This window comes from Gobio gobio, assembly GCF_949357685.1.
Source record: "Gobio gobio genome assembly, chromosome: 1".
Classification (NCBI taxonomy): domain Eukaryota; kingdom Metazoa; phylum Chordata; class Actinopteri; order Cypriniformes; family Gobionidae; genus Gobio; species Gobio gobio.
In genome coordinates, this window is record NC_137097.1 from 41,466,613 (window position 1) to 41,491,940 (window position 25,328).

Sequence of the window (25,328 nt, forward strand, 5' to 3'; positions counted from 1 at the left end):
GACGATTTGTTTACCGACGCGAGGACAGGACAACCCAAATAACATCAAAGCAATAGCAAACCACAACCATCCAATCAATTCCCAATGGACAAAATCAAGTCCCGCCCTACATTTTTTATTGTTTGAGAAGCCATTTCACTTGTATATGTCACAATTGGGAAGAAAAGACTTTCGCAACTTCCGTTTCATGGTGACTTTAAAGGCTTTAGTTGATGAAAATGTGATCAAAAGGCTATCATAAATACCAAAAAGGTTGGCATGAACTGCTTTTATGCCCCCATCCATGTCAAAATCAAACCTACCCCCTTGATTGACACACAAAAAACGGATAGCAGGTTGTGGAGACAGTGAGAGCAGATAAACATATGGCAAACAGGAGGCGGGAACAGACAGAAACAGGGGGAAACGACAGGAATATTTTTGAACAGTGAGAACAAAACATGGGACAAAGGAGGGAGAAGGTGTCAATGACAGAGAAAAAAAAAGGAAGAGGGGGGGCGAGTCAGCAAACGAGATACGCTCATTCGCTCACGAGACAAACTGAGTGAGGGAGAGAGAGTGAGGGAGGGAGAGAGAGAGGGAGAGAGAGGGAGCACAAGCCACTATCATTCGTTCCTGACTCCACACGGGAACACACCATCCCTGGAACACGGATTCTGGCAGGCTGAGAACGGAGAAACGGGAATGCACTGGGACGAAAAAACTGAGGAGAATAAAGATTACCTGCCATCTGTTGGTCTTCCTCACTCATCTGTCATCCACTGTCACTTTTTCTTTTTCTGAGGAGAACTTCTTCAGAGCCTCCAGTGAAAACACATACATATAGCGATATATCTATAACAATCCTATACATATATCAATATACAGTATGCCTGTTTTCATAAACAGCGTATGGGTAAGCCGATGGATTCAGATTCTACGCTTCAGAAGCATTTCCTCCGTTGTAGGAAGCTGATCTGTTGCATTCTGAGACGTGTGCATCTGCACCGTGCATTTTGCCTCATCCACATGGAGAAAGACAGACATAGAGAGGGAGCTTAGTGCAGGTGCTTTGGGAGCTGGATTAGGTGTGCTGTTGCGACTTTTGGCATTTGTGTGTGTGTGTGTGTGTGTGTGTGTGTGTGTGTGTGTGTGTGTGTGTGTGTGTGTGTGTGTGTGAGAGAGAGAGAGAGCGTTTTGTGTGTGGTTTCTAAGTGAAGAAACCGAGGAGCTGTAATGCTGAGACCCTCTTTTTCATTGTGTGTGTGTGTGAGGTAGATTCAGAAGGACATCAAAAGGAAAGAGAGCAGCAAAATGATAGAAAAAACTGAGAAGAGGCCCCAAAGAAGCCACACAAACCCAGAGGAAAATGTGTTGACGTCGCTCAGAGGTTGCTCTTTTATAGCTCAGGAGACTTCTCTCTTATGTTTGTTTGAGTAGCAACTTTGTCTCTTTGGTTAAAATTCCTTTGGAGCACGTGAAACAATGTGGATAGTGTAGCTCAGATCATTTTGATTTTGATTAGAAATGAGTTTGAGCTCATATTGAAATCGCTGACTTTGGTGTCTTGGTCCAATCAGAGCAGTTTGAAACAATGTTGCGATTTCTTTTGAAACTCTCTTCAGGAGAAGCATCTGAGCAGCAGAAGCCCTCCATTTAATGGAGACTGTGGTTTATAGGAGAAAGAATGGAGATGTTAAAGAGATCTCGTTTGTGATTGCTCTTTCCTGTGGGGACTGCAAGTAGGTTTGTGAAGCAGAGAGAGTGTGTGAACGAGAGAGAATATCTGATCAAAAGTGCCCAATGTGAGATACAGCTGCATGTTCACACATAACAGAGTTCAGCAGATCAGATATTCAAAAAGAACTGTGTTTTGGCTCCTAATTTATATAAAATGTATATCTATTCTATTATCATTTAGAGTTTTATGTAACATATACATTTATATTTATATATTTAGATTTGTATCTATATATTTAGACATAGCTATACATTCTGATTAACATTTACGTATTCAGAGTAAGTACAAGCTAAAATATCTGGGATGGAGTTTTTTTACTCAAACGTTATATATATATTTATATAAAATTATATATTTGACCATGTATATAAAACATACAATATATAATATATAGCTTATATAACCATATTATATAACTTTTAGAACTTCATACCTAGTGCATGTAAAAAAAATTGTTTAACTAGAGTCTAAAAACTAAAACTAGAGTGTATGACAATATGTTTGGTGTTTTGTCACAGGGGACAGAACTGAGCAGAAGGAAGACACCTTGATTGTGAAAACAAAAGCATCGGGGGGACTAAAGAACAACAGATATTCCTCTGAGAGAACAGAAGAGTGAAAAACACTGAGAATGACTTGTAGATTACCTACGAAATGTAGCGTGACGCATCTCTTCCTCGCTGGCATCGCGCAATGTTCGGTAGGACAAAGATCACGGATAAGGCTTGATTCCAACGCTGTGATTCCTTCAGGATTCTGAATTGGAATTTTACCAAGTGCTGTTTTTTTTCCCCCGGGCCACGAAACAGTTTGTCTCAGGGTGAGACCCTGGAGTCTCTCCAAAGGGGAGGAATCTTGCTTGCTCTTGCTCTCTCCCTGTAGTGATGACAACAGCGAGCATGTTGTGTGCTGAAGTGGCGTGGAAAGCTCTCCGTCTCATTCACTGATGAGGGCTGCTTTCCCTGTATCAGCTTGTCGTTCTCTTAGGAGCCGGACAACAAGTCAGCAATAAACCTGCTCTAAACTTGGAGACATAACAATTTGCTCAGCAAACTTGCTTTCTTGGTTCACATTAACTAAATTGATTGATTGAATTGTCCCCAGTGGCGTGGTTGCATTCAGGGATACGCATTGTGGGATTAATCGAAGAAGATTATGGCTGCCTCACACCTGTTTTTGAATGTGTTAACTGCTATTTTACTGTTGAGCTACGTTTCATACGGTCAAAAATCCAACACTGCCAGCACAGGTGTGCAAGCCACCAATCGGACGGCTGCTCCGTCTGGTGCTCCGGAGGTCACTCTTGCGACCCCGGCGTCAGAAGCAGAAGAAATCCCGTCAGTCGGAAGCCGTTGTTGGGGTTACTATGATGTGATGGGCCAATGGGATCCTCCGTTTAACTGTAACGCTGGAATCTATCTGTTCTGCTGCGGCTCGTGTTACTATCGATTTTGCTGCCAGTTCAAGATCCACAGCCTGGACCAGACGTCTTGTTCCAACTACGACACGCCGGTGTGGGCCAACACGGGCAAGCCGGCGGCTCCGGTGACAGATGTCCAAGAGGAACCGGATCGAGACCGCACTCACATGATCGTGTACATAATATGTGGGGTGGTGGCCATCATGGTGCTGGTTGGGATCTTCACCAAACTGGGCCTGGAAAAAAGTCAAGGAGGACAGACGGACATGACAAACTCCAGGTGAGTGGGTGATGCTCGTTAATTAAGTTCTCTGATATGTCTCATTTAAGTTTGCATTAGATGTTGCTTCATGAGCAATAAAAATGAGACAACTGTTGACATTCAGTAAAAGTACAGAGCTGTAAAAATCGAACATTTTGATCTTGGCACACTGAAACCTCTGACTTTTGCATCTTGGCAAATCTGAGCACAGTTTGAGATCTCTTCTGAATCTGTAGAGGAAACACGTGTGAGGATGTTTTTTTCAGCAGAAAAATCTGAGGAGGAGATTCGGGCATAATCACCATGCATTCTCTATGTTATCTAATTGCAGACAAGCTCTGTTCATAGGAGAACCATTTTTAGGGCTTTTCACACTGTGCTTTACCCCGGGTTTTCGTTGTTCTAAATACTGCTTTTAACCCAGGGTAAAGGAGCGTTTCACACTTGTAATTTAGATACAGGGTTAGCACCGCTTTTTACCCGGGGTTATGAAACCCTGCCCTGGAATGTTACCTCTGGATGCTTAGCAACAGACAACCAATTGCGTACTCATATTTGAGTGCTTTGGACAGTCACAGGAATACTGCACATTGTATATAAACAGTAAATTCAGCGAATGAGAGGAAGAATGTCAAATGCTGACAGAAAACGCAACAATTTGAGTGAAGAAGAGATCTCTTTCTTACCTTTACAGTCCGAAATGTCCATTCTGAATAAACATGGTTGTACAGTCAGCAATACGAGGATGCGCATTGCAAGAGCTTTTATGTAAACACCTTGCGTGCTGCGTTCATCTAATCAATGACACTGGCACCGCAAATATGCAAATAAGAATGTTAACCCATGGTTTAGGAATGTACAATGTGAAACGTCAGTTTATGAATACCCAGGATTAATTGTTAACCCCGGGTAAATTATGACTAGTGTGAAACATGACGCAAGATAACCCAGGATTCAGTTTTAGAAAGACCCAAGGTTAACTATTTAAAGTGTAAAAAAAAGCCCTTTTGAATTCCACAACAAATTTTTTTATCATTTCCACTCCACACATAAAGGTTTTTTACTTCCACCTATAGATCCATAAAGAAACATAGAACAATTTTGTGTTGCCAAGTAGGTTCTTTAAATGATTAAAATGTTCTTCTGACTAAGAAAAAATAGTTATTTTAAGAACTGTTCACGGATATGTTCTTTGGGGAACTCATAATTTGGAACATTTATTTTTCTTCTAAAGTGTTTTTCTTTAGAAAACTGTCTCATGCCAACACGCCAATCTGAAGAACCTGTAATGTTATACCAAAAAAATTTTAACCTCAAAGAACCATAAAGCCAGTTCACGAACTTATACTGTATATAGTTTTTAGAACCTTCTTGATAAGACAAGATCTTTCCTGAATATTAAGGTTCCTTCCTGAGACCACTAGTGAAAAGCTTCTATTTTGGCTATACAATGTTCTGTGTTTCAAATTATATTGTCAGCATAACAATTTGAGGTAAAACTTGGGTTGGGAGAATTAGTATTTTGTATATGCTTTAATTACAGCTGCATGAACTCTACAAATTCGTATAAAACCTGGTAATGGTATGTTCTATTGCATGATTTAAGATGATTCAAAGTGCATATTTGTGCTTCAATGGAAGGAAGAACATCTGACCGTCTGTAAAAACAGTCACATGATCAGTGTCACATTTATCATTTGATTAGAAACCTGACATATTACAACTTTTTTTGTCTTACATATTTCAAAATGCAAAAACATCTGTTTTTAAAATCACAGATTTTCAATGTGGTCTCTGACATTTGCACCCCACTTTATTTCTAAGATCATATGCTCATGTTTATTTCTAGCTCGGCTTTTACTATAGTGGAACTGTGCAGCACTAGCTGCAATCAATTAAAAAGAAGCACAATGAAAAATTTAAATTTTTGTTCTCATCTGTTATGTGTTCTGACTATACCACGTCCATAAAAAAAAAAAAAAGTATATATATATTTTTTAAAGCACTCAACACCATCATAATGTAAATAAAGTTGACACTTTGGTCTTTTCGGCGTGAGGGGAAGCGGAGTGCTGTCCTCTGGGGGTGGGAAGAGTGGGACGTCAGTCCAGCTATCTGTCTCTCATCTGTAATGTGGCATGGCAGACAGACACCACCATGATTTAATGAGGGCTATTGATAAGGGCTGGAAGCATGCCATGCCCAAGATAGAAAGTGAGCGCGAGAGAGAACCAATGATAGATTATCTGCTGTTTGATGATTTTAGGGGGTGGGTAAAAACAAATCATTTACGGTTTGTGACGGAATAAAAAAGTCACATGGCAGAGACATATTTCTGAATGTATTAAAGTTTATGAGAGTTTCACTTGGTAAGGACGTTCTTGGGGTTCTGTACACACAGGAATTGTGTGTGTGTGTGTGTGTGTGTGTGTGTGAGATGTGCCCAATGACTCAGGCAGTGTCGGAAGGGCAAGCTAGCAAAGTGTATAGCCAGCTTGTTGTAATTTAACACGATTTATCATAGGAAAGCTTAATGAGGCTTGATAAATGGGTGCCAAAAGTAGCAAATAAAGTGTGTGTGTGTCATAATGGCACAAGTTAACTGGGTGTTGGGATGAAATACAGAGGCTCATCGAGAGAGTGATTCTATTGACCAGCTCTGAAAATCCAATGAGGCCAACATGACTGGATTCATCCAACACAAACATCAGCCAGTATAGAGCCCAACGTGCTCACACACACACACATCCACAAAACCCATCCTATGCCACTGACCTTATAAAATCGCAGGGTCAGAACAGTGACTAATGACTGGTGAAATGTCTAGAAACCGAAATGATGTGCTTCATTTGGGTGTGCGAATGCACGTGCGCTCTGAGCAAACAGACCGTGCTGGCAGTCCTTCAGGCTTTACGTTTTCATGCATAATCTGACCTTTAATAATTACCTTCAGTGTATTTGAAGGGCGTATCATTTGTGAGTACGTTTACAAACTGTGCGTTCGCTGCTAGTGCTATGGGTTTGTTTTTCATGTGTAAAATCAATCCAATTCAGCATGAAATGACGAGTGATGGTTGGACTGTACAAACGCGCTGCTTTCTACTTGTATTATATTTATGTGCATGCTTGACAAGTCTCTTGGTCGGACACGCCAAATTTGACCAAGACAGAGCTAGTAAACAGAGACCAGGAGAATGTTTGAGGGCGTACTCACACTAAGCACGGTTGCCTGCCTTGTACTGCGCACTGGCAGGATTGACCCCCCCCCACTCCCCCGCTGGCCTGCACTCACATTGCACTTACCGTTCCGGGATGGAGCACGCTTACGTCATTTACGATGGAACTTTTTGTTTTGAAGAAAACAGGAAGAAAAGCACTTTCCCTAACAGACTGCCAAATAGATTTATCATTTATGCCACGCAGTGATTCTCACTTCATTGTGTTGCACGTATCAGAAGATTATTATGGAGGCAGCTGACGTTTGCAGCTTTACTCGCAAACTAAAATTCCTGTTCATCAAAGGTGAGAACCAGACCTGTTATAAACATAATATACAGTACTCTAATTAATTGAAAAGTGTACTATCCAATTAGTAATAGAATATGTTTGCTGTCGTAATGATGGCTAGTGCAAACAAGAGTATTAGCTGTTCCGTGCTCCGGCGTGGTTAGCGATCGCACTACATGCGTACCGTGCCCGAGCCCACCTCTTCAAGCGGGCTAGGGAACGGTTCAGAGCAATCACACTAGTCAAACTAACCAGACTTGGGGTGAACGTGCTTGGGCACGTTTCAGATTGCCTAGTGTGAGTATTTGTGTGCTTACCTCGTATGTCCGTGAGTATGAGTGCTTCCGCATTACATGATCATCCCAGCAATAATGGAAGTGGCTCCTTAATGTTTTTTTAATGTCTGAAACGTGTGAACATGCAAATAAAGATTCACATTGAGAGGCTGGGACAAAAGGAAGAGCATTAGAAGGACAAAATTAAGGGTAGAAACTCGTAACTACGTTTTAAATGAGTGTGTCCTCAGTAAACACACATAACGTATCAAGATGCCTGCTTTCTATATTTTAAACTCGCCATCAGATTGGACCTTATTTATTTTCTAAGTACATGTAACGGTTAGTAGAAATAGTACTACTTGCAAAGTTACTTATTACTAATTACAAAGTACATTTTTACTGAACAGGTTCTCTGTTGGAGGACCATCAAAACAACGTTTACAGATTTTAAATAGTCTACTAATTCTCTAATGACTGGTAGTTGACATGTAGTTGCAAAGTTACTTATAGGTAGAAGAATCAAATGTCTAATAGCTATGGCTAACATTGGCTATGTTGTGATGCTTTTGAGGATGAACTTTTCCTTCAGCCTACATGTTCTGGTCAAAATTTCTGTTTTCTTCAGGCAAATGAGAATGGGTCAAGGTTTGCCTGGTTAGCATGGTCTAGTTATTCCCTGGTGGTGGATGACGTGACTACACCATCTGGTTCAAAAGTGCATCTTTCCCCATTGATGTCCATTCAAAAGTATAGCCGATCCTGACAAAATAAAATTTTGCAAGCAACATATCACAAATATTTAATTATATTATTGTAGATGTTTTTTTCCAGTGGCCAGTTTTTTGGTGTGCTCTTAAAAGTGTGAAATGGCTTGTCATGATCTAATCAATTCTTGACGTTTGCAAATGGTGAATGTCATTGCGAGCACATTTTAGCAGCGTAGTGCATATGAACGACACATTAAAGATCTCCCCGATGGAAATACACACTGAATGTCTTATGTACGTGTACATTGGAGGACCTTGTGGTTCATTTTACGGATAAATCTCACCACAGATTTCTCTTTCTCTGATTTCATAGAGTTTTTTTTGCTAGTCTATATTTAGCTTTACTGACCAACACACTTGGGCCACAGAATACAGTAGTGTCCCATTAAAAATGCATTACAACTTCTGATAGAGACTATTCCCAAAGCTGGTCCTGGAACTATTAATGTGCTAGACAAACAAACTGAACTCCACAGTGGAGGCAGAAACCAGCGGGAGACGTCTCACAGGTCCTTCCATACAAACCTCATGAACACACTGAAACCTGCTGCACTTCACTTACCCACAGGTCAAAGACTCCTGGGTGTTATTTCACAGCTTTTCAGATAGGGAAGAAAGGACAAAAATGATGAGAACTGATGCAGAATGACTCTTGATACATTTGGCAGTGTAATGAGGAAGAAATTAATCTTGAAGTGCAAAAAACAAAACAAAAAGCAATTCAAGTTGGCCTAGAAAAAAAGGAATTTCATCTATAAAACTGCTCAAAGAAGCTAAAATATTCCAAATGGTTAAATTATCGGGATATGTATAAATACAATTCTGAAGCTGGAAAAAGACTAAACTCTTTGATTCTTTCATTATCCGTAACAGTTTATTTCCGCCTCCTGAGGAGTTAGCTAATTACCCTGGCCACTCGTAAATTTCCATCAACAGCAAATCATGCATAGACCTATGCTAAAACGTCTTGTTTACCCTTTTTATGAACATTATAGTAAACCCAATTGTGTATTCGTAGGTCTACATGAACCTTCATGTTCTTTAACATGCTAATGTCACTAACTGGTTATGTTAATTGTTGGACAGGTTGATTGTTAGCATAAAACCTTCATTGCTAGCACATTAACGCTAAAAAGTAGACTATAATGTGTTGAAATCTTGCACACTGAAAACATTTCATAACGAACATTATTGTCCTTACCAGTAATTAGCTTCCCAATTAACTGTAGCGTAGCCTCATCAGTGTCATTGTGATATTGTTTCCTGTGTCCCAGCCCATGATAATATAGTTTGATTAGTCATTGTCTTTGAAAGCATCTCTAGAGAAAAAATATGTATGTAGATCGGGAGCCCATTTACACAAATACAAGTTTTCTTCAGCAGTGGCTTTGTTTGTTGGTTTCAAATATCTACTATAAAACCATCTTAAATAAAATGTCAATATCATAAGGTTTTTTCTATTGGTGTTGGGTAACAATTAAAATGAATAAAACAACACTGACATACATAGGGTCATTATCGTTAACTAAAACCAAAATTATTAAAAACATTTCTGTTTGCTGAAATGAAGCTAAAATAAAATAAAATATGAACATTAGATGAAAAACTTAAACTAATCTTAAAAAAACAAAAAAACATTGCCTTTCCTTAGCATCTAACTGAAATAAGTTTAAGTTGAAGCAATACATTTACAAACTGGAATGAATGAATGAATGAATGAATGAAATAAAACTGAATATTTTTTTTTTTACATAAATGGCAATATTTAAAAAAAAAAGTAAAAAAAAATTCCTGGCCAAAATAGTGGAAATGTTCAAAAGGTTTTTTTTTTTTAAGCCAAGATTTTAAAGTATGTGTCTATACAGAAACTCAATGTCTACTAGCCCTGGTCGCCTTTACGGTTCCTCTACAGAATGTCCTGTTAGTTGAAGACGTGACCTGTCAGTTTCTATGCATGCTTGGACACATTAAACCGCGGTGCTCATGCGGGTGACAGAAAATGGCAAAATCTCATCTCCTCGTAATTTCCTGTCAATTTTATTGACTCTATCTATCATCAACAACTGCACCCCATAATGCCACTTTAGCACCCCATCACACACCAATACCCCATCACACAGATGGTTACGCATGTTCACACACACATGTCCTGTTCTGCTTCACTGAAGATTGAGAGGGTTCAGAGGGCTCTTTGGCAGCCAGAGGCTCGAGCTATCAGAGCCCTTTGAGATTTGCAGTTTCACTGCATGTACCTGTCTATCAATGCCTCGTGAGGAAGCTGAACTGCACGTCACACACGGATGGACATCATTCCGGCTATAAAGGTGACCGTCTTGTAAAGCTACTAAATGGACCATTGCGCCCATTATTGTTGCAATTCCTCTAGGAAACTGCCTCCCTGTGCTCAAGAGCAAAGATGTCAGTGACGGATGCTGCCACTATGGATGGATTAGACACCGATTACAGAGCTTCACCGCAGGATACTGCTCTGCCCCAGATTTCATTTTGACTCAAATACCATGAGGAGTAAAAGGCTAAAAGCAAAAAATGATGTATTTTGCTAGGGCGACATAAAAAATAATGTCGGAAGGCAAACTAGTTTAATGGCAGAAAAACATTACTTAAAAGGACAAAAATATGTCATTTTTTTACTGTCATGACTTTGATTTTCAAAAAAACTACGGAAAAAAGCACAAGATCCTGGCCATTCTTTTTATTTAAACAAAGTCAATGAATACTGGACAACCCAGATAACGTGAGATAAAAATGCATTTGCAAGCAACCATTCTATACAAGTCTTTGAGCTCTTTTGTTGTGACTCGTGCTTCATGGGACTAGTTCTTGAGTGCAACGCTATACCAGATGAGCTACCAAGCAAGTTTACTACGTCAGAAAAGCCATATGAAGTTATGTGAAGCAACGTCAAATTGCATTTGTTTATAATTCAAGCAATGAACAAGAAGAAAACAAGTCTTTATGATCTGCCCCTCTTATCATAATTGGTGTGAAAATAATAAAAGTTGTCTGTGTCTTACATTCAGTGTTCATTTCAGCTGGAAACTGCAGGGAATATATATAGTGTATATATAGTAAGCGTGTAACGGTACATGTATTCATCCTGGACTGTGACGGTACAGTCGGTCACTGGCAATCCACACTCCAATCTATGCACCAACCCAAAACAAGAGTTCAGATGGCACGCAAGTGCTTTCCTTGCTAGTTGCCTAAAGGCTAATTACAGGTTTGTAAACATTCAGCTGATGCGCGTGCTTTAAGGTTGCAGTAAACCTGATTGCCTCGGCTTGAGAATTACACGGATACGGAATTCAATATAGTTAGATTTAAAAGATTATAGTTTATATTGATTAGATTATATTTTCAAAATGTATTCAATAACCCAGCGATAAGCACTGTTATTCAACGAAACTGACGTGAGTGGGATACGTTTCATAGATCCGTTTGCCATAGCACCTTGTCAATGGTTAAATGAAACGAAATGGCCAAGCATCTTTCCATGATTTCTTGAAAAAGCGTAATATTGAACTTTGTGCATCCATCATTGTCACCGCATGTTAATGAACTCTCACGCGCAAATAAAATGACTGTGTATGCTATGCACAACACATTAATCACACCAAAAAGTTTGAAAACAAAGTTTTTTATTGCGCAGCACTGGTCAGTCTATCAATTAGAGTAAGAAATCATCAATCCTGTAATTTTTTAATTACTCGTATCTAACCGTGACCCCAAAATATGTGTACCGTTACACCCCTAATATATATGTAGGCTGTGTTTTAGAGTTTTGCAAGCACACTTTTTCAAAGGAGCCTACAGTGGACTGGGGCTGTCAGGATCCAAAAATAACACTACAAATATATAATAAAAGTGGTCTATTCAACTAGTGCGCAAAATTCTGAATCTTCTAAAGCGGTAGATCTGTGTAAGGAACAGACCACAAATCATTATTTACTATTAATATTAGCCTCCAAAGCTCTTAAGATGGACTGTATGGACAACACAAATTGTATATTGTTGCCATTTGATGCCACTGAAGCCGAATGGCATTTGTTCAATTGTCTTATGACCAGGTTCACTTTCATTATGGAAAAGAGAGGCCAGGATATTTTTTTTTACAAAATATACAAACAAACACTTTTTCTGAAGAAAGAAGGTCATTGTGGTTTGGAATGACATGAGGATGAATACATTTTCATTTTTTGGGGGGAACTGTCTCTTTAAATTTCTTTTCACTCAATCATGTTATCTGAATAATAATAATAATTAAAAACTGTACTCTATGCTGATTCAGGGGGCTTTTAGCTCTTAAATCTAAAACTATTTGGCTTCAAAATCTAAATCTCCTTTTTAGGCACAATCATAAAATGGACACACTGAACCATGCCGACTTCAGTTTAAAAAGCCGTAGATGCCTGTGGTGCATGTGCGTATGTTCTGTTTTCGGCTTCCACCGCATGCTAAGCATATTTGTGGTCCCCAACTGTTTAATGGTAACACACACAACACATACAGCCATTTTGCAGCATTACATAACGTGGGGTGATATTGAATACACCCCGGGCACAGTGTGTGACATCACTTAAATGCATCTCATTTCCCACCCTTGTAATATAGCTAATGAACAGCAAACTTAACACACACACAGTATTCATACATGCTCCGTTCCAAAGCCTAGTAAACTGCCTTGCTGATACATAATGAGCACTGAAATGGAACTTCACAACGACGCTCTAGGCTAGCATACATGTACCACACAAATCGAAGTGCATGGGAGATCCAACTCACAATTAAATCCAATAGTTACACATTAGCATCCCAGCCAACAGGGAACATTCTCAGAACTTTGGCTAATGTTCTGGAAAAAGTTTAAAGTTATGAACAAACATTCTAGTAACATTAATAGAATGTTCCTTCAAAGTTATCTATGTTCTCAAAACGTTAGCACAAAATGTTATTTGCAAATAAAAAAATTTAAAAAATGCTTTAGCTGGACTTTCATCTAACATTTTTAAATGTTACTTGTTTGACGTTTAAAACATTTTAATACATTTAAAAAAATGTCTGTTTTGAGTGTTTCAGAAATAACATTTTTACAACTTAATGGGAACTTTAGCAAAACTGTAATGTGGCTGTAGCTTAGCAAATGCTGCTATACTCAAATAAATTTAAAAAAGGTCATTTTTTTGCTATGCATTCTGGGATTGCCTTCTGTCTGAAGAAAACATGCATTTTGAAAGGAGGTGTCTTAAAAGGTACAGTATCTTTCATATCAGGAGCACACTATGAATGTTGGACATGCTTGAAAAAATAAGGAGAGAACGTTTTGAGAGCGGTTATAGCTACACATATGTGGTTTCAAGTTCATATTTAGGTGGATTTTTATAGAAAAACATATTGAACCGCTATTGTGTGAGTAATATATTAATCTGTGTGTATGCTAAAATACCTCATAAATATTTGTTTGGTGGTCACATGTATTAGCGTAACTTCCTCAGGGCACTCGTGAACTTCATACCTCAAACGTCTGCAGACAGAGAAACAAGACAGAAGGATCAAAAGATGAAGGGGTGCTTGGTTTGCTGTACATCATGTATTTAATGAGATTATTTTTCTTTAGAGTAAAACTAACTGTATTTGTGGATTTAGAGCCAATATAGATACACAGGTCATAACCAGGTGCGACAAGCTATTTTCTGTGTTTATCTCCGAACCAGCCATGACCGGAATATGACATTTTGGTTTCTATGCCTGTGGCGTTGGGCTACACAGTAAAAAAGGTTTTGTATGGGAACATATAAATTGTCTTGCACAATTCTCTTTTTTTAATCTAAAACCAGTTTATTGGAGACTTTTAACTAGTAAAATTACCCACATTACCAACATGGGGTGCAAAGATCCACAAATATTAAAAATCACAAAAGGAAGAATATATTGATCATATATGTACTTTTTAGTATTCATATGTTAGTGATACATTTTTTTAACCATTTAATCTGAGCAAAAATATTATGTTAATGAAGAAAGAATAAAAATGACCAAATTCAATTCTAATAATTTTGAAGTTATCTTCCAATACTTTCTATGTTAGCTCAGCATGCAATTGGTTTTAAGGCTAGATGACTTAATCAACCTGGCTACAGTAGGTTACACAAAACTATCCAGTAAAAGTAGTTAATTATAATATAAATCCATTTCCAGTGTGGGTAGCTCCACCTCCAGTGAAATTGGCCTAAAATATTGCTCCATATAACTGTATTTATAACTGTTTTGTTGTGTCGTGCAGTAATTTTGATTTCAATTTGATTAAAAACTACTTGTTGCTGGAAAATTGCCCCATTACATTGGGAAAAAAAACAACATTTACGGTGCTCACAAGAAATTCTTGATTTGCAGTCGAAAATGATCCAAACAGAGGTACTTTTTAGAATGTAAAACAGTACAAGTGTGTTTGGCTTTCACAGTGAGTTGTGTGTTTGTACATGTGCTTTGTGCCTTAATCACATTGATGGAAAGTCAATGGCTAATTTGCAATTTGTTACAGCAATTGAGTACTTTACCTTCTCCTCCCTCTCTCTCACCTTGATCCTGAATCACTGCTGCACAGTGTCCTATTAATCCCACATAAAAAAAGAATGTGAAAACACAAAACAGCGTAGCCATAAGTATCTCCAATGAGCTGCTCAGAGCTGAAGCCCCGCGGGAGGAGCGATTCTTTCCCTCTCCGCTGTTCATCCCTCATTTCAGAAGCTCAGCGCTGCTCAGTCATCCTGAACAGACTTGTTCCAGGAAGGGATGGCAGGATGGGGTGGATGGGGGGTTTTGTCAAGGCCGAGTGTAGAAAGAGAGGACCTGATTGAGTCCAGGGGGTGTGGGGTAGGGATTGTACAGATATTTATCTTGATCTCTGTCCTGTCAATCAAGCTACACACACTGGGGACAGTTGATGGGAAGATGAGGGAGATCGAGTAAGCGAGTGGAGGAAGGACAGAGTGTGAGAATGGGGGAAAGAGAGGGATATGTATTGTTCATTTGACTGATGAATCAAGTACAATCAAAGATTGAAGATTTATTCTGACAAACAAAGGGCATTGAGGGCATCTATTTGAACTTGATACACCACCTCAAAAAACAAATGTTTATGATGCAAGAGGCTAAAAAGAAATACCAGCAATTACAAATACCAGCAATTAATACAAAAAATTAAATAAATAATAATAATAATAATAATAATAATAATAGTAATAATCCACTCCATTGCCCGTCTTTTTCAAGTTGTGACAAAACTACCAAAATGCACATCCTTAACAGTGTTGTTATTGTTAACTAAAACAAAAATTATTAACATGTGTTAATTTCAGAATAAAGCTGAAATAAAATATAAATATTAGATGAAAATCTTTTAAAATGACCAAAACTAAAACTGAAATAAAAATAAATGATAGCGAGTATAGAGAAATGTAAAAAAAAAAGACAAAAGCACATAACAAAATTACTAAAACATAAACTAAAATGAAAACTGAAAAATAAATACTATAATATATAATTATATAATATAATAGTATATAAATAACAAGAATATAAACAAATATAAATTTGAACAAAACAGCAATAACCCCTGCAGACAGGCTTCATTTCTCCTCTATAAAGCATGCAGGTGCAGTCTGACCTTTACAGAAGGAGGTGCAGGTCCACACGGAGGTTCAGGTCATTCATCTTGGAGGTGGAGAGCGGTTTTCTCTCCTTCCAGAGAGGGTGGCGGTTGGTGTGCCAGTTGGTGCAGTGGTGCAGGATTGATGTTTTTATAAACCTTCACCCAGCAAAGGTGCCGGTGGTTCATCATTTCTTCCTAATTGCACTGTCTTGGACTGTGGTGTGTGCACCAGTTAAGTCAGTCGATGTTTGTGTGTGAAAGAGAGAGGCAGTGGGTTTTTTCTTTTTTTTTCAAGTGGATTAAATACCTACGTGAAGCATTCATCCTCATAAGGGAGTGATAAATGTGTGGATTTATTTTCTCTCTTTAACCCCCCCCCCCCCCCCCCCCCCCCCCCCCATCACATTCAGCCACTCAGTTCACTGAACCTGGTCTAAACAACATTCTGGTCCCTTCGGTGTTTCTTCCACAAGCACATTAGTTCGAGTACAGCTGACCCAAATTGAAGTGCTTGGCTCAAACCACATGTCCATTGTCGATGTGTTTGGAATTCTCTGTGCGGCCGTACCCCAAATGGCTGTTGGTTTTCAGACAGTAGAGCCGATTAACTTGATTTGGGATTAAATTGCTTGCACAAAATTTCATTTACTGCGTACCTCTGGCTGAATGGCCCACATCACAAGCAAACATACACACACAGACCCAGTGTCCTGTTTGATGTGCAGTGTTATCTATGTTTTTCTACCATTTTTAAAATTGATAGCAATAAACGTTTCTTGAGCAGTAAATCATCATCGAATGGTTTCTGATGGATCATGTGACACTGAAGACTGGTGTAATGATGCTAAAATTCAGCTTTACAACACAATAAATATTTGGTAACACTTTACGTAAAGCCTTTAATGCATTAATAATGCCTTGTAATGCGCACCTTGCAATGCATAATACATTATATACTTATCAAGCACACCTTTATAAAGTATAATGCATTAGAACACATGACAGACATCCAATTTTATCTGCAAATATTATAAAGCACTTCAACTTTGGTTTCAATTATTCACGAAAAGATATAATGATAATAATGTACTATCTTTATGATGCACTATACATAAAAGTTTTAAGTGTTACCAAAAATGTTTGTGTCATGTTTTTATACATATACACATATTGTATAAAAACTAAAATCTGTCGTCCAAAATGTTTTTATGTACATTAAACATCAAATATGTCCGGATTGGCTGTGACTGTGTAATGTTGCACTACATTTTCTCTTCTCGTTTGGTGTGGACAGTCAAAATTACCTGTTGCTCACCAGATGGAGTATTTGCATACAATACTGTGAAAAAGTAAGTACACCCCATAAAAATGACAAGATACTGAATTACCATTCATTAACCTTACAAGACAAAATGTAATAGAATTTAACAAATTACACTTGGAATGTATTTTGTAATTACTTGAACAAGTTACATAAACATAAATGCCACTTTTATTTACACCACTTATTAGAATCAAGTGCAAATTAGATGAACATCATTAAAAAAATATGTCTGGTTTGGTAATAATCTTTGAAATGCATCAAAAGAGCCCAAGTCCCTTAAAAGGAAGGTTGTTGAGACTTATGAATTTGGAAAATAATTTAAAGCCATTTCCAAACTAATGCATTTTTATTTTTTAAATTATATCACCCTTGCCCATAAATATGTGCATTTCACTGTGGGTACTTACTTTTTAACTAAAGCACTAAATTAAATAGAATTCTTTCTTGAATCTGCTCACGGCCTACCAGCTCTTACTTTTTAAAAATGTATTCCTCTTCTGGCTCTCTCTTTTAAAAATATCCCAGAATTCTCTCTCTACCCCTTTACCTAACACATTCATTACAATTTACGCACACACATTCTCAAATCTCTTGTGCGTTCAGACTAAAAGCTCTGTCTCCCCTCAGTAAATACTCTCAAATCGCTCACGGATTTTATCTGAATCTAGCATTTTATTTCTCACCTCTCTCTGACATCTCTTAGGAAAGTGTGAGTATGTGTGTGTGTGTGTGTGTGTGCCTCCACAGGCATATAATGCAGTGCTCGGTTTAGCCCAGTCAGCTCTACAGATATTAACACAATTTACACAGTTATAGCAATGCAACCACTAGAATCAAAGTGACGCAACCATAGAAGGACACAGAGACACACACACATTCATAAAAAGGGAGAGCATGTGCCCTTGGAGGGAAGTGCAGTATATAAACCTAATATTCCCGCTGGCCCAGTTTAAAAACAGGCAATCAATGAAAACTGACCTGTTCATTTGAAAGTGAGGAGGTATGACCCAGCATTTCGCCCTCTGAGTGTGTGAATCTCTCTCTCCATCTCCTTCTTGATAAGGCCATAATGAAACGTGCCGTTATAAAACAAAACGAGTTGGTCCAGAGGAGAGAAAATGAGTTCTTTGATGGAGTTCCACAGGGGACGAGATCACAGGACGTCTCTATGCGAAAGATCAGAACACAAACTCAGCAAAGCACAGAAAGAGACGTGAGAAGGAGAAGTGAAGCTCTTTAATGTGTAGTTTTTTTGCGTCGCTCACTCAAAAATGAACATCCTTTATGTCATTCCAAGTACGAGGAGTTTCTTTTAGCAGAATCGTACTGGTTGCACTTTCCCATTCAATTACAATGAATGGGGACAAAAGTAAAAAGAAAGCACCATAAAAATATCATAAATGTAGTATGCACTATACTCAAAGTCTTCTAAAGCCCATATCGCAGATTTGTGAAACTGTTGTTTACATTACAGCCTGGTAAAAACATGATTTGCTACATGCTAGTAAACGCCCACTGCTATGATTGGATAACAGTTTTGCATATTATAATGAGCTTAGGCTCCAGTCATTACACGTGGGGAATTGTTTTGAAAACCTCCAATGTGGAGAAACGGCAACCGGAATGATTCGCCTACAGGGCTAGCAAAATGTCTTTCAAACAAACACAATGATTTTTCTCTCATCCACCCGCAAATAATTGGAATGTTACTTTTTTTTACGTGGCCGGCCCGATTGGTGGATATAACCGTGAACTGTGCATAACTAACACACACACACACACTTCAGCATGTTCAAAACTTCCGCGATTGAAGCTTTCCTTCAAATTACCAGTCAAGAGAGTGAACAAAGCACATCAAGAAAGGAATGCTATTTAGCCCTGGCCCATACATGTTCAAGTCTGATCACGAATCGCAGCACAATGAAACAACAACACCTCAAATACAAAGGAGACTCCAGCCTGTGACAGTGTGGAAGTTATGTTTAGTTACACACGTAACCATAATCAGTAGATATCAAACGTAACAATGCAATACTATCACATATATATATATATATAAAAACTTTTTACTCACATAATTGTGTTGCCTCATTCCTGTCAGATCCAAAAGCTACAGCAGTTTTTTAATCTCACCCTTTCTGCAAATCCAGTCTCTTGTTTACAAACGAATCCGGTGAAAAGAAGTGAACAAATACAATGTGTTACCCATGTGAGCTGGATCTTCATTAAAAATAAAGTTCAACTGTGCAATGCTAATATTAGAATCCAAAGGAAGCATATGGCATATTTGAAACATGCCATGAGCTTTATTGCTTGGAAGTTCGATCCAGTTTAACTCCACGTAGGCCTATGTTATTTATTTAACATGTCAGGACAGGCACGAGTCGGCGGGCAGGGCTACAGATCGAGGCGTTCGTCTTGAGACAGCGTTTCACTGCTTTCATGTCACATGGAAGCACTATCACAGATGGATTGTTTGCTGAGCCAGCTGACAAGAAAGCCTTTTCTTTGACTAACAAGGACGTTTTCAGCTCTGAATCTTACAGGATATTCTTATATTACCATGACTTTTTTTATATCTAAAGCTCAAGGGAAAGTTGATTTCTCAATTCATGACCCCTTTAAGGAGGTGACAGAATGAGGGATAACTTTTTGAATGTTCACCAAATACACACAGAAAATTGAAAGTCATCCTTTTGTGCAAAGATGATGACTGTATGCTTAAATGCAATGCCTGATCAACACGTTCCATATTTAGACAAAAGCTTCCGAAAACCAGTCAGTATCTGGTGTAACCACCATTTGCCTCAAGCAGTGCAACACATCTCCTTCGCATAGAGTTGATCAGGTTGTTGATTGTGGCCTGAGGAATGTTGGAAGAATGGCACAACAATGGGCCTCAGGATCTCGTCATGGTATCTCTGTGCATTCAAAATGCTATCAATAAAATGTACCTGTGTTCATTGTCCATACCATAACCTGGGCCACTCGATCCACAACGTTGACATCAGCAAATCACTCACCCACACAACGCCATGCACGCTGTCTGCCATCTGCCCTGTACAGTGAAAACCGGGATTCATCCGTGATGGAACACCTCTCCAAAGTGCCAGACGCCATCGAATGTGAGCATTTGCCCACTCAAGTCGGTTACAACAACAAACTGCAGTCAGGTCGAGACCCCGATGAGGACGATGAGCATGCAGATGAGCTTCCCTGAGACGGTTTCTGACAGTTTGTGCAGAAATTCTTTGGTTATGCAAACCGATTATTGCAGCAGCTGTCCGGGTGGCTGGTCTCAAACGATCTTGTAGGTGAAGATGCTGGATGTGGAGGTCCTGGGCTGGTGTGGTTACATGTGGTCTGTGGTTGTGAGGCCGTTTGGATGTACTGCCAAATTCTCTGAAACGCCTTTGGAGACGGCTTATGGTAGAGAAATGATCATTCAATTCACAGGCAACAGCTCTGGTGGACATTCCTGCAGTCGGCATGCCAATAGCACGCTCCCTCAAAACTTGCGACATCTGTGGCATTGTGCTGTGTGATAAAACTGCACATTTTAGAATTTATGAATGGCAGTGAAGCGATGCAACTGACGCTGGTATGTCATGTGACAGTAACAACATGGCGATAAAGTGTTCAGAAGTAGCGCGAGTGCTTGTAGTATGTCAGGAATAAAACGGTATATAATGCTGCGTTCCAGGCAACCCGTAACCCGTGTTTTTCCAACCTTCTACCCGTGAAAGTGCACTGGAACGGCAGTCAAACCCGTGACTTCCCACCCGTGAAATCGTACTAGATCGATGTACTCCCAGTTACGAGATCTGACAACACATAGCTCGCAAAACAACAATGACAGCCCCGTACAGATGTGGTGTTTATGAAACAAATATACAATTAACGTTAAATAAAAGGTATAACAGCTTCTCTTGCCGTATGCACCGTTTTTCCCCTCCGTTTCCCTCCAATAAGCAAGTAAGCACCTTTGGCGATAGAAATTATTGTAAATTTAGCATAAGCCTCATTCGGTCCGCCATGCTTTGTTTACATCTAGCTACCACATGATTCCTTGCGCTTAGGCAGTTTGGCGTGACTTTGCCTGGAACGCTACAAAGTCGTGAGTCGTGGTTTGAAGTTGTAACTTACGGGCTCAAAAACCTGCCTGGAACGCAGCATTAATTTACTGTCTGGAATTTATCGTGTCACATCGCATCCTGTGTAGACAGCATCACTGACTTTTTTGTAAGGGTGCGTTTACACGACACCGTTTTCAACTAAAAACTAAATGCGCTTTGGCCTTTTTGCATTTTGGCCTTTCATTTACACAACAACAGTGTTTTGCGGACCTGAAAAAACGCAAACTTTTAAAATAGGTTTCAAAGTGCATAAACGTTACGTCATCTTTTGCTTGTCAACTACATCTGTGAAAACGGTGGCGTTATGCACATGTGTATTACGTGTTCAGTCTATAGGCATGTAGTGTTTCTTTACAAAGTGACATCGCCAACTACTGGCCTGGCATGAATAATACACAGTTTTTAATTGTTTTCGCAGATCTGTGTGAACAGGCATCATTTTGAAAATGTTGTCGTCTGTACGTGAAAAACACAAAGGAGAACGGTCCGATTTTTAGTACATTGTTGTTGTGTAAACATACCCTAAAACAATAACATGACATTAATACTGTGAAATATTACAATTTTAAAAAACTGTTTTCAATTTGAATATATTTTAAAATGTAATTTATTCATGTGGTGGTAAAGCTGAATTTTCACATGATCCTTCAGAAATCATTCTAATATGCTGATCATGAATAATTTCTTATTATTTTAGATTTTTCATATCAACCCACATTTTCAGGGGAAGAATAAGCAAATATTATTTGTAAGGATGGCAATAATTCGGAAACCTTTGTTTCGCACTGCTAAATAAAGTGTGTGCAAGTGTTAAAAGCACATGACTCATATTACTGAGCCCAAAATATGTCTCATGGTGTCTTTGTTTAATTTAAATGGTCCCATTTGCTCAATTGCACGAAGGGTGCCAATACGTCTTGAGTTGCCTTTAGACTTCATTAATCTGCATTAATCTGACGGCAGACTGTTGATAGAGAGAGAGAGAAAGCAAAAGAGAGAGAATTGCCTTAGGGATTGACGTCTTGCTAGTACAGCTTCAATCCTTTTTATTCTGATTGCTACATGAATTTGCTTATGCGTGTATACGTGTAATAGGTGAGGGGTATCAGGGTGAGACACAGGACATTTCTCTTCTTTTTTTTTGTATCAGCCGACTCGTACAATCACTTACAGCTTTTCAAAGTGCCTTTATACATGTGATATACAGGTGTCTTAGGCATAAAAACAGGTACACACAATTGATTTTGCATTGATTCACTAATATTTCAATAATATATTCACTAAAAGTTATTTTGATTAAAGATTGAGAGGGCAAATGAATAATAATAAAAAAGAACAGTGTTACATGTTAAAGGCATATAGTTCATCATAACATCATATTCGTCATATACAAGCAGTGTTGGGCACGTTACTTTAAAAAAAGTAATTCGTTATAGTTACTAGTTACTTCTTACAAATAGTAACTGAGTTAGTAACTGAGTTACATCCTTATAAAAGTAACTAATTACCAGGGAATGTAACTACTGTGTTACTTTTTTTCAAATGTTCAAATATGTCAAATAACTTGGATGCCCCCAATTTTAAATATGTTAAAGGGGTCATAGAATGACATTTTTGTGCAAGTTAATATGATTCTTTAGTGTCTAAATGAAAAGTTTGTAATATACTTTAATTAAAAATTCTCATTAGTATTGTAAGAAAACACTCAATTTACCTGGTCAAAACCAGCTCAGTTTTTAGCAAGTCATTTCAGTGTATGTGACTTTAAATGATAATGAGCTTTGCTCACCCCGCCCCCTCTGCTCTGTGGGGCGTTCGGTTCGACCCGACACAACACCACAACACATGTGGAGAGTTGCCTTGACAACATTTGAGGGTATATTTTCGAGAAATAATGGCAACGGGAGTCTCTGAAGACACATCTAAGCAACCTTATCATTTTGAACCGGAGTCGGACCAGGAACAGATGACGAACCCATCGAAGTTCGAACAGGACGTTTCTGAATGGTTGGTTAACGTCATGTCATTTTGATCTATCTTTGTACTGGCAGAGTAGCGTAGTTGCTGTGTGTTTACTGATGTGTTAGTTCATTGACAGATTGATGTTATGTTATAAGATTTTTTTTTTTTTACATTACTTCTTAATCAGTAACAGACACCGTTATAAACCATGTACAAAAGTAAGCTTAGTGTAGTGTTACCACGTTAACTTTATCACCCGAGTACACAGTTTGTAATAACAAACATAACGCGTTGTTCATTATAAACGTGGGATTATGAATTATATTGAGAACGTCATAAACAGAAAGCATGCCGTAATGTAACTTACCCTGTAAACATTAGCCTCATTCATCGTGAAGCGTGCAAGCGATTTACAAAGATTAATATAAAGGTTAATAAAACGTTACACTCACATCTTCGATCTTCCTGAGGTGCAGCAGGAACACGATCCTTTTTTCAAGAGCAGCTTATTAGCAAAACCTGCTTTATACTGACGCTCGTTTATAAAGCAGTCTGCTGAGAAATGATTGCGCAAACATTGACGTTGATCGGGGGGAATATTCCCTTCTAAAACAAAACTCAGCACTGCAGCCACTGGGTCTTCAGCAGTTCGGATTTAGGAACATCAAAACGACTGCTGTGTTCGTTATTACACCCAACAACACAACACCAAAATCGCTTAGACGCCATTCTGCTCCAGAGTATCAACAATGGCGGACTGATGACAGCTCGCTCAGGGCGGGTCTGTGTTGAAACGCTGCTGTCAATCAACAATCTTAGGAGGGGCGTACACCGTGTAACGTCACACGGTCGGACGGCTCGATTTGAGACAGGGGAAAATATATAAGGAGATTAAAAAAAAACACTGGATGTATTTTTATCAATATAGGATGGTTGTGTACAGGCACTGCCAACACACATTTCCGTATAATCAACTTGTAAAAGTTCATGTACCATTCTATGACCCCTTTAAATGAATGAATTGGACACTAAATAGAATAAATAATTATTATAAAACATTGTACATTAATGTACACGATTGTAATGTTGCTGTGGGACAATGTGAGAGACACCTATCAAATTCAATACATTATTGTAAATATTATCAGTAGACCTACTATAGTGTAAATATTGTGTAAATATTCTCAGTACTATACTACTCCTTTGGTAGTGGAGCTCACGTTATCACCTGGGTTTTTAGCCACTAATTTTGTGGCGGCATGTGATGATGTGAGGCTTCATTAGATTAGAATTACTTGTCACCGACGTGGAGAGACTCTTTCTTCCTGGGCATAAGTTGCACGTTACATAAACATTCTGGCCCCACTTTATATTAGGTGGCCTTAAGTACTATGTACTTACATCAAAAAATAAGTACAATGTACTTACTGTGTTCAAATTGTATCGCAAAACACTTTTGCTGATATTGAGGTGGGATACGGGTAGAGTTAGGGACAGGTGTGGTGGTATGGGTAAGTTTAAGGGTAGGGTTAGGTGTAAGGAAAGTGTCGACTGTGTAATTACAAATGTAACTACAGAAATGAATTACAGATGTAATTACATGCAGGTATTTTTTTAAAATGTAAGTACAATGTAAAAACATGTAGGCCTATGTACACAGTGCATTGTATCAAATGATTAATTAAAATGTTAGTACATAGTAGTTAAGGCCACCTAATATAAAGAGGGTCCAACATTCTTACCTTTCACCTCAATGAGGGAAAAGTAGTGCTTATACTTCTTGTTTGCGAAAGTTACCTTTGAAGTCGTTGGACTTGCCATCGTGTGTGCATGTGTGTGTCATAGGTGTGTGTGAACTCAACCTCAATCTCAACCTTGTCTCCCACCCACCAATCATCGTCAGTTATGTGTACCACCTCACCCACCCCCCAACACGCATGGCATGCACGCACGCACGCCCGCACACACACACAAACCAACCAGAGGAAAAAAAAACGTTGCAGGTCCGACTGACAGAGCCTGTTCGGATGAAAACTGCTTCAGTGAGCTCAATTATAGTAACGGCGCATTTTATTCTCAGTAACGCTAATGGCGTTGTAACGGGAGAAACAGTCATTTTGATTTGATTACTCGTTACTGAAAAAAATAATTCTGTTAGTAACGCCGTGTATCTATAACGCCGTTATTCCCATCAATGTATACAGGGTGCGATTTGTGAAAAAAAAAGGGGGGGTTATGTTTCGAAAAGTTTTTTTCCCCTTGAAAATAAATCAAACCACAGTG

General features: G+C 38.7%; 1 protein-coding gene across 1 annotated transcript in view; it reads left to right on the forward strand.

Annotated features, from left to right (window-relative positions):
* The first annotated feature begins 564 nt into the window (after nt 1-564).
* LOC307134370 (protein shisa-9) overlaps nt 565-25,328 on the forward strand; it is a 102,278-nt gene continuing 77,514 nt past the window's right edge. Inside the window, exons 1-2 of the mRNA XM_079830067.1 lie at nt 565-895; nt 2,239-3,420. Of these exons, the coding sequence (XP_079686193.1) occupies nt 2,876-3,420 (545 nt within the window). The 5' untranslated portion in view covers nt 565-895; nt 2,239-2,875. The remainder of the gene's footprint in view (nt 896-2,238; nt 3,421-25,328) is intronic.